The 11391-nt window shown below is 42.1% G+C and overlaps 1 protein-coding gene across 5 annotated transcripts in view; it reads right to left on the reverse strand.

The window, feature by feature from the left end:
• Positions 1–11101, reverse strand: part of LOC308073864 (mitogen-activated protein kinase kinase kinase kinase 4-like) — a 120067-nt gene extending 108966 nt beyond the window's left edge. For all 5 annotated transcript variants that reach the window (XM_080413063.1, XM_080413061.1, XM_080413060.1 and 2 more), the window contains exons 1-2: positions 10812–11101; positions 10414–10479 (exon numbers count right to left, since the gene is read on the reverse strand). In XM_080413063.1, coding sequence (XP_080269189.1) covers positions 10414–10479; positions 10812–10868 — 123 coding nt within the window. In that variant the 5' untranslated portion in view covers positions 10869–11101. The remainder of the gene's footprint in view (positions 1–10413; positions 10480–10811) is intronic.
• Between the last annotated feature and the right edge of the window lie 290 nt (positions 11102–11391).

The following is an 11391-nucleotide window of genomic DNA, read 5'->3' on the forward strand; positions in this document are numbered from 1 at the left end:
ATTAATAACAGCAGCATACAAACGTTATTACTCTTCTATTGTGTGTTAAAACAAAAATAGTTTTCTATCATTTTGTTCCTCGGCTCCCCCCTGTGCCGTTATATCTCATTATCACGTCCTCGTCTGATTAACAGCGTGTGTCGGCTCATGGCGGGGGATTAAGGCAGCCATGATGCTTAGCATCATGTTTACTCCACACAGACAACCCCCTCCCCTGCGCCTCAGCCTCAGTATGTCATGTGACCCACACTGAGACGGAGGGATGCTCGGCTGACCTCCACAGTAAAATTCTTAGTGTTAATTTAACCACTTAAAACCGTATAGTTGAACGGGCACCCCCGGGGCTCTATAGTTATGTCTGCTAGCAGTATGTACCTCTAGTCTACACCGAGAGCCTTTGGCGGAAATAGCCAAATCAGCTATTTTTGTTTCTCCCCAGAATAGGTACACCAGGGTTCTTGTGGTTAAGAGACATGGAACCAAATGGACCCGTAAATTAACACTGACGATTTTACTGCGTTCCTCTACTCCACCTCTTGCACTGACTGCTCTTTTGCACTCTTGGTCATCTGCTCTCTTTCTTTTTCTTGACCACTGCCCTACCCTGCTTGCCCCCCCCCCCTCCCCCAATGCACACACACACGCACACACACACACACACACCACACTCCTCCAGTGGACTCAGCCCAACCCTTGCATTCCACACAGTGAGGATCAGTCCTAAGTAGCCAGAGCTGGGGGGTTGTTTGCTGGGTTGGGTCAGGCTACGTTGGGTTGGACTGTAGTTAAAAATGAGTACAGGCCTGCTTTGGCTGCAGCACTGTGTTCGCAGCAGGCCGTTAGGAGGGCTAGGCTCAGGGCCTGAATGCCTGGGTGGGCCGGGAAGTGGAAAGACACAAGGGGGAGGAGAGGGTCCTATTTTCTCAATAAAAACAGTAACTAACTAAGTCTAATGGAGTGACCTGGTGTTTTGGCTGTATACAGTGTTTGCTGTGTACTGAGGACCATCGCGCACCTAAATCCAGCCCACGGCAAAAGTCCCTCCCACTTCTGTTTAAGGAAACCTTCACCCATGTTCAACGTAAATTCTATTGTTCTGATGTGAGATTAATAATAATTATATAGTGTGGCAAAAAATACCCTATGTCTTCTGGTGTATCTCTCTGCAGAATGTGTTAGTGTATGCCCATTAGTGTCAAACATGTCGTTTCACGCTATCGAGGAATGTACGTTTGATAACGTATACTGACGAGTTTGCAATGTCAACATTTTGCGGAGAAACATAAGACATAGGGTATTTCTTTACACACAATAATGAGATTTAGGTTAAATATCGTTTCCCTTTAAGCTATCGGTTCTGTGTCATAATGTCCAGATATATATATGTTGTTTAAGTGGTAAGGCACGTATGACACACCTACAGCTGGTTATGAGTCCCAAACCAGCTTGTTTGGGACTCCCAAACAACAAGCTGGTACCGGCAGAACGTGGAATGGGCTAAGGTAACAGCCTGTAGTGACGGTGTAGCATTTAACACCACCATCCCTGGACATAACCCCTCACAGGCCAACTGTGTTTTATCTACACCTCAAAAACTGCAGTAAAATCTGCAGTTTAACAAATAGAACCGAATGGACCCTTCACATTGGTTTCCATTGTAAACTCTCAGAGTTACAAATGGATAAATAAATGAATACAGAAGATTTTACTGTGCAGGCCGTGTCACGCGAGTAGCTCGTGTAGCTCAAGTTCTCATGAGTTGCCTCCACTCTGCCCTCTGCCACCCGTCTCTCTCCATGTCTAATTAAAAAATAACTTTTTTAAGCATTGTAAATGCACATCTTGAGCATTTCTTGTTCTACTTGATGATTTCAATGCATACAAATAACATGGGTACTTGGACATAATATCAAAAGGTTTTGATTGAGAACAATGAGAAACAGAAGCCAATTCTGTTTAGTGTTTATTCACTTAAACACCATTTTATATTTTCTCTTACAATGCTGTCGCTCTGTGAAAATAGCTGATCAAAAGCTCAACACTCGTTGCATCTTGTGAGCTTGTAGCTCTGCTATTTTCACCATTCTCGAGAAGTTTTTAAAATGTCACCGATAACGACATGCCCAAAATAGGGAGACCACCAGGTTCAAAGTGGTCAAGAGAGAGACAGGTTCTCACACAGTGTTGGTTGTTGTTGTCGGCCGTGGCGGTACTTTATACTTCCTCCGTGTTTGAAAGGTCATGGTAGATAGGACTAACATTCCAGTTTGAATGGCCGGAAGGTTGGTCAGCCAGTTTTGCATGAGACTATTCCTTTTGACAGGCTTGTAGTTCCTCCTCTTAGTTGAGTGGGGGCTAGGCAGGCATGGTTATAAATAGCTTATCATAGAACTAGGATGGATATAAAGGATACACTGCAAACATCCTGAGTGTTCATTTAACTCAGACCGGTGTACAAATGGACCTGTAAGGAAATACAGTATTTTTTTGCTTGTGGAGTGTAGAAGTCACCGTTACCAAAAACGGAACATTCAGGATTCATGGGCGGCAGTAGCTGAGTGGGCAGAGAAGCCGTCTGGTCTGCAAATCAGAGGGTTTGCCGGTGAGCCGCTCAACCCCCGACTCACCCAGTGCATGTGTCAAAGTGTCCGTGAGCAAGACAATTAACCCCTAAGGCCCTAACAGCTTGGCTATATGAGCTCCCCCTCTGAGCTCATAGAGCCAACAGTTGGGTGAAGCTGTAGAAAGCAATTCATACGGGCGGCCATAGCCGAGTGGTGGTCACTGATTCGACCCTCGGCTCGCCTACCTACGTGTCAAAGTGTCCCAGGGCGAGACCCTTGATCCTAACAGCTCCCCACCGAGCTCCTCATCTGAGCAAGCCATCTGCTGGGTGAATGCAGAATAGTAATTTCCCCCTCAGGATGATTTTTCTTTTTAAAATGTCCATCACATCGGAGAACTAGATGTATCAGCCAGCGAGACCACTTTTGACGGGAGGGTGAAAGTCTGATGGTGCGGATTCAGAGCAAGGAGAAACCTCAGCATTCTACAGCCACACCCTGAACATCTACTGTACTTCAGTGGCATGGACAACTCTCATCTTCCCAATCATAACCTCAGTAAGGAAACGGAGAGAACAAAGACCCTGCTTTGACAAACTAAACCCTTTGTCCACGAAGCAGCTGTTTTTGTTTTGGGTTTTTTACGACAGATGTTAGGCCAAGGAGCTAACTAAGAGTTTTGCTGCTGATATATTGACATACACTGCAAAATTCTCTGTTAATGTGTACATTTGGTTCCTTGTGTACACTCTCATTTTACAAATGGATAAATTAACAGTGAGGAATTTACTGTGTAGGGCTGTTATAAACCTATTATAAACCGTGTTTCTCTTTTTCAAAATGTTCATAGCGTATAAACCATTGATTTGAGGCATTAGGGCCTAGGCTAACTTAAGAGCTAGTTTTAGCTCACTGTTGGAATGATGGAAACGGCATGTCATTAATTAGCGAAGAAGACGCCAGCAGCACTGTAAAGACATTCCTGAGCAATACACGGGCGGTCCAGATGGTGAAAACACATCTCGCAGTCAGATGAGGATTTTAATCTAACATGCTAAAAGTGTGTACGGCAGACAGGGTTCCGCTACAATGATGCGTCTTATATATCCTCAATAGCCTACATTTTCCATAGTCCTGCATTCATTATTTTATGTTAGGTTACCTCTGAACCAAGTCCTAAAACAAATTCCTTACTTGGAGGATGGATTGAAGGGCAAGCGTATCAATATAGCAGCACATATGCACTCTGCCGCTCTGAGAAGTTATTTTATAGGGCAGCATGTCAGTACACACACCATTCGCTCGGCACTTGTTGACTCAAGGCCTGTACCTTTGTGTGCCACATGGGCCCCAACTCTTTGCAGCGAGATGCAAAAAAAAAGAGAGAGGAACAAGACCGTGTGGTCTGCAATCTGGGGAGCAATGCCAAGCCACAAACTTCTATATTAACCCATTAAGACCCGGAACGCATCTGTGTCATTTTAAAATGTCTTTGGGGCTATTCGAAAATAGCAGATATACAAGCTCATAGCGCGGCACCGAGTGCCGCACTATGAGCTTGTAGATCTGCTATTTTTGAAAAATCATGAAAAGTTGTGCAAATATTTGAATTTTCTTCTTTTTTTTGGCAGACATTTGTAACTCAAGTCTTTGCTTCTGGGGGTTCCTGGAACTAAATATTTTACAAATGTTCGCTTTAAAAATATATATAATCCAAGATTTTGCCACGAATGTTCACGACTTTTCAAAAATAGCAGATCAACAAGCTCATAGCGCGGCACTCGGTGCCGCGCTATGAGCTTGTTGATCTGCTATTTTTGAATAGCCAAAGAAATCTAAAAATGACACACAGATGCGTTCCCGGTCTTAATGGGTTAATGACTTCCACAATTCTGCGACTTCCTCACATCTAACTAGCAATGCCTCCCCTCACCCTCCACTATACAGCATGTATACTGTAATAAGCAAGCCATGGATACCACAATGAACATTTCGTTTAATTTAGAAAAGAAAAAAAGAACGTATTTGACAATGACAGTTGTAGAATCAAGTAGAGAGGTTGATTAAATCCCCCTCAGCAATTCTTAATCGGGTTAAACAATTTCCGCAGAGAATTTGTAGTGGGGATTCCCACTTTTACATGCTGACTTTGGGCTTTGCGGTTCAGGCTGCATGTTTTAAGACCCTTACAGTGAGAGGGATGCATGGCGTTCCCGCAGGGCTTTCAAGCCACTAAAACAAAAACACCTTTGTGAATAGGAGGGGTTAGAGCCTTTCTCTCAGTCTGCCTCACCCCATCTCTCTCTCTCTCTCCCTCACCCACTCCTCCCCTCTTTTTCCATCCGAACAGCTGCGGTTGGAGCTCACAGCTGCAGCACCCCTTGTTAGTCACACTCTGCAGCTATTCGCTATTTGAAGGGAACCCCAACCAATGAGGAAAAGCTGAGGATCAAGTGTACATGAGTGTGCAAGACAGAGAGAGACACAGCAAGACAGAGAGAGAGAGAGATTCTTGTTCCTTCTCTACCAAAGTTGGGGCACGTGAGATGATTCATCGAATCCTGAGGAGCTAGACTCAAAATGTCAAGGTTAATTTGTGTTCCTGAGGATATGAGCATTTCCATAGCCACTTGTTCCTCCTTAATGAAACCTTTTGATGTGGCTGTTATCTTTGCCCCAAGCAACAAAAACTCTGGGCATTTTTAAAGCCCTGTGAACAGAGGATTTTTCAAATGGTGTTGCTCCTGGGGTCATTCCATAGAACCATAGGCGTAATATCAATCCATTCCCAATCCAATCAACACCCACACACACTCCTAATCTACTACCACTAAAATAACAGAATTTTCATTGCATCCAACATTTAACACACACACACACACAACACACACACACACACACACATCTAATGACAGGCAATAGTCAAAGCTGACCTTAAGGGATGCCTTCCCAACCCACTGTGGGCATCTGTAAAATATGATTTGATGTGACACTTGTCTCTGCCCAGCTATATATAGCCGAGAAGCATGTATGGCATCCACTTTCTTAAATGCGGTTTGTGTAATATAAAAAAGGTATGACATGAGAGATTCAGTAGAGGCCAAAACAGGGATCTGAGGCACATCAAACTCCTACAGCGACTACAGGACCAGCACAGCTAGTGCATGTTTTGCTAAGGGTCAATGTCTTTGTTTTTTTCTCATGTTAACCACCTCTTCGGTGTCTAGATCAAAATGGGTCACAGGTCATGGGTCGGTTGGGCCTGGGTGCATAAAAAGGATAGTGCACGGCACGCACATCCAATTGCCCAGGTCCAGGAGAAACAACATTCCGCACACTGGTGAAAATAAGCTCCACTGTTTTATTGCGATCAAAGGATCTCTCCATCAGGAATTTTTCTTGATGAATTATTTTCTTTTATCCCTTGGGCCAGGGCCCATTTAAATTGGATCACATGGCGCTAGCTAAAAAAAAAATCTTGATATTTTGGTACACATTGCACTTGATCAATTCATTTTATTAACCATTTAAAGGGATATTTCACTTTCAAACATGTTTGGGGTCATTTTAACGTCTAGTCTGGCTTTTGTGAGGACCCCGACAGTTTTTAAGTTGCTTGATTCAGGGACATCAAGTTGAAAGTCTTTAATATTGGCATAAGATTGATTCTCATTTGGATTGCTGGCTCAATACAGAACCTAATGCCAACTTCCAAGTGTAATCCAACCAATCAGATGTTAGGTCAAACAGAGAATAATGAACCTACAAGTTTAGATGTTGTATATTTACACAGACTGGTCAAGGTGCCTCACCCATGGACTTTTGTGCTGGTATTGTGTAAAGCCTGACTTCCACCTAGTTGTGCACCAGTGTCATGCACCAAAAAACGCAAATTGACAAGCTTGTTGTTGTTGTTGTTTAGTGATGTGTTGTGAGCTTATAGAGCTGCTATTTTGGTGCACAACACAGAGTGCAACCAAGTGTAAATCTGGCAAAATCAACACGTTCCTTTGTATGCTGCCACATAACAACTAAATAAATAGTGTGCCTGAAAGTCAGACCTTTCCATGAGTGCTGGCATTCCCTCTGACTGAGAATAATAAACTACCCAGACTATTATAGGCGTGCTCTGAGTCAGTCACCACCTGATGATGTTCTGTGCACACTGCACAGAGCACAGGTGATCACAGCAATGGGTGTAAACTTGACGTGTGCCCATAATCATGGTCTGATTCAATATTCATCACTCAACAGCTTATTGTAACATGACAAGTTTCCCCCCGAGCATAATGGAGTTGGTGAGATCATTTTTGCAAGCTTCCTACAAATCGCATTTTAAATAAGGAATAAGAATAGGATTCAAATATTAAAATCAAATACTAAATATACACAAATTAAGTATGCCAGTGTTCTGTGGTATCTCGTGCAACATATGAAATAACATGATATAAAATATACATAAAATGTATGGGAATTCATCTACAGTCTAATAAAAAGTAGGGTCCGGGGACCCCCAGGGGTCCTTGGGGGGGGGGGGGTTCCAGGGGGTCCCCAGCAACGGTAGTTAATTTAGCATCACAATCATTTTAACCACTTTATACATTTATATGTTGGCGATTCAAATATAGCAGATCTACAAGCTCACAGCGAAAGCTTTCCCACAATAACAGAAAACTACAGATACACTAGTATTGAGCCCTGAGGGACTCCGGTTACCCATATGGGATTTAAGTGGTTAAGTGACATCTGAACTCGTGCACAGAACAAGTCTGGACATATAGCTACATACTTCCTTGCCTCCCATTTCTACCAGGCAACAGCAGAGTGGGGTCTACATCCCATATCCCAGAGAGATGGCCAATTGCAATTGGGCAGCTGGTTGTCACAGCGGTTCACTTCAAAAAATGAAATGACCCGTTAGTTTTATAATAATACAAATCACGGCAATAAATCTCAATCAGTCAGTGTACAAAACTGCACTAGGGACAGTAGCTGCCTGCAACGAGAGTAGCCTATTTAAAAACAGAACTTGCCTCAACTCCACCAATGACCGCTAACAGTATGAAACTAGTTTCACCTTAAGAATGAGTTTCAAACGTAACATAATATACACATACACACTATACATACACACTACACATACATACACACATACATACATATATATATATATTATATATATATATATATATATATATATAGATAGTCATAGCAAAATGAGTAAGCCAAAATCACTGGTTTGTTGCCTGACAACCAAGAGGCAAATCACAGGCCGACCAGCTGGGCTATGGGAGCTCATGCCTCCCAGAACAGGATGTGATGTAGGGCTGCTTCAGCCAGTGGAAAGGAGACAGTGTTGCCAGATCGGCTTATTTTAAGCGACTTTGGACTTCTTTTTCTGTAAGTTGCTTGTAAAAATTGGTAGTTGCGGGTTGCGGTTTTGTGGGCTTGTTTCTAAAGTGTACTTGTTTATTGAGGCTTTCTTCCAAAAAATATATATATATTATTTAAACCAGTGGTTCTCAAAGATTTTCATGACAAAGTTGTGTGCCAGGGAGCATGTGTGTTGTTAGAATGTTTCAAAAAATAATATATTTTTTTTTTAAATAGCAGATGTTTAGGTTTAAAAGTGCTCATGTAGCCTAAGTTGCTTGTTTTGGGCTTGCTTTCGTAGACCTGGTTGCTTATTTCTCTCACAAAACATGGCAACACTGGTGCAAAGGAGATGAAATCTCTGCTAAAGAGGCACACAGTCAACCACCTGATTTATCTAAGGTTGTATTATACACACTGTATGCTTCTTATAGGCCTACATTTGCTGACAATCAATTCAATTCAAACTGTAATAAGGATTCACGGTCAAGACAAGAAAACACATACACAAACTAAATATAATATAGAAAAAATACAAAGGACAAATACATACATGACATTGGCTTAAACACATATTTAGGCCTACAGTCAGTGGTGGAAGAAGTACTCAGATATTTTACTTAAAGGGATACTTCACTTTCAAATAAAATAAACATTTAAAAAATATATTTAAAAAAAATGAAAGAAGTTATGGCAAAATCACGGCCCCCTCACACATTAGTAGGACACTCTAATGCGTGAGGGGGCCGTGATTTTTCCATTACTTTTTTCATTTATTTTTTATATATTTTTTAAATGTTTATTTTATTTGAAAGTGGAGTATCCCTTTAAGTAAAAGTAGCAACACCACAATATAAAAATACTTTGTTACAAATAAAAGGCCTGTGTTCAAAATGCTACTTGAGTAAAAGTACAAAAGTATTGGCATCAAAATATACTTAAAGTACCAAAAGTAAAAGTACTAAAATGTTAGAAAATACAAGCTACAAGCTCTCAATGCGTTGTGAGCTTGTAGATCGGCTATTTTCAAATAGCCTAGGTATAAAATAGGGCTAAAGTGGTTAATGTAGGTTTTATAATATAATAATTTATATCTGCAAAGTAACTAAAGTTTTCAAATAATTGTAGTGGGGTAAAAGTACAATATTTGCCTCTGAGATGTAGAGTAGAAGTAAAAGTACAGAAAATTGGAAATACTCCAGTAAAGTAAAAAAATACCTCAAAATTGTACTTAAGTACAGTACTTCGGTAAATGTACTTAGTTACTTTACACCACTGCACAACCTAAATATAATATAGAAATAATACAGACAATGGACAAATACATTCATGACATTGGCTTTAAACACATATTTAGGCCTACAGTAGGCTATATGTGTGCTGTGCATTTGCCCCACATAGACAGCTGTGCCAGGCAGCCCCTCCACATGGGCGTGTGGCAGTGTTGCCATGTCCGTTAAAACCACAATGATGTCATTAAGCCCGGCGTGTACATTTATAAATTAATGTCTTAATTAAAACAGCTTATTGACACGTGCAGCCACGACAATTTCACTTGCTCTGCTAAACCATATGGTCCTTTTTAAAAGGCCTAATTATAAATGATATAATGAAACACCACCCACACTCAATGGCGCATACAGGCTAGTAGTACAGTAGCCTACAGGAGTACAAGAACGCCCGCCCCAAAACACAGTCGCCCTGGGCCAAATCCGGCGACCTCCGGAACGGTCGCCATCGGGTATTCCTCAACGTAACCTCAGAGAAATATGCCTTGACCTAACCTTATTCCCAATTTAAACGTAACCTCAGTGAACGATGGCTAAACCTTATTCCCAATCCCAAACGTAACTTCACGTAAACTAGATGCCTAAACCTAACCTAATTTCTAAACGTAACAAAATGTGCCTAACCTTATTCCTAACCTTAACCTCAGTAAACTATGCCTTATTATTACCCTAAACATATTCCTAACCTTAACCTAAGTCAAACGAATACAGGAGTATTCGCTGGTGGCGAGCGGTCCGCGAGAATAAATGGGGGCGAGGGTGTTTTGGGGCGAGTCTTCCGGTTACCCCGCCTACAGAAGTCGGTCAGCATGGTAACGATTATCAAGCGCTTGTTAAATGTGATGCTCTGATCTGATCTCTATGTATTAAGAAATCATATGTTTTGTAAAGATACTGAAACTTGAAGTGTGTGAGGCTTGTAAAAAAAAGAAAAAAAGAAAAAAGGAGAACACATGCCACTCAGATTGGACAGTGCAAAGCAAAAAGCAATCGGAGATACATTCATATATACTGTGGATACAATCCAGTCCAAGAGTCGAGATGAAGGCTATCATCATCGTTGCTTCATGTATATACTCCACCGCACGGCGGTGTCGCTTACCGACAACAACAACTGCTTGTACAAGCTATATAACAACCCGTATAGGCTTTATACACCAACAGAGGGAATGAACGCTCAGACCAACCTTGTAGACTTGTCCATAGGTGCCATTGCCGACCACTTCCACCAGTTCGAAAATCCCAGCGGGATCCTGAATAAACGACAAAGTGACAAACGGGTCAAACGGTTGACAATCAAAACACGATCGTTTTGCTGTGTTGGTTTATGTTTATATAAAAAAATAAGCATAATCATGAAAGTCAAATTGAGGCGGTTGGTTGCGCCCCATCTCTCCCATCATCACATGCCAGCGCACATAGACAAAGAAAACACCGTGGGATTAGGTCAACAATAATGGCCTTAACGACATAGTTTTTATGTTTTTCTTGGTGTTTTGTTGGTTTTGTGTGCAACGGGCACACGATCCATCAAATAAAAATGAAACAACAGCTCAATGCTCTAACGATAAACACCCCCACTCACCCGCAACGATGCGAGGTCTATGTCCACCAGACTTTTAGCTGGAGATTCGTTCGCCATTTTTCCCAATAATAATAATAAATAGAATTCGCTATGGTGTCGCTCTGATCTCCCTTCAAGCTGAATGTATACTCGCGACGATACAGAATGTCATCGTTGAGAGGTCGTTCGTTGATCTCCTACTAGAGATAATTTCATCCAAAGGCGCGTCTTTTCTTTGTACTCCCCAACGTTGCTGCTGTAAACCCGGGTGGGTCGCTGAGCTACTCCTCCATACCGACACCGAGCTACTGCTGCTGGTGCTGGCTGCTAGAACGACTGCTGCCGCCGCCCGCTGCTGCTGTCAGTGTTGCCAGGTTTTGCGAGAGAAACAAGCTATCAGATCTAGGCATAGAGTTAGGAATCGGATCTAGGAAAACAAGCCCAAAAGAAGCAACTATAGGCCACCACATGCAAAACGCTCGCCCCAAAACAAATTGCCCCGGGGCAAATCTGGTGACCTCGGAACGGTTGCCACCTGGTATTCCTAAACGTAACCTCAGTAGAATATGCCTAAACTAACCTTATTCCAGTGGTGTGTTCT

This window comes from Gymnoscopelus braueri (assembly GCF_963280865.1).
Source record: "Gymnoscopelus braueri genome assembly, chromosome: 18".
Classification (NCBI taxonomy): domain Eukaryota; kingdom Metazoa; phylum Chordata; class Actinopteri; order Myctophiformes; family Myctophidae; genus Gymnoscopelus; species Gymnoscopelus braueri.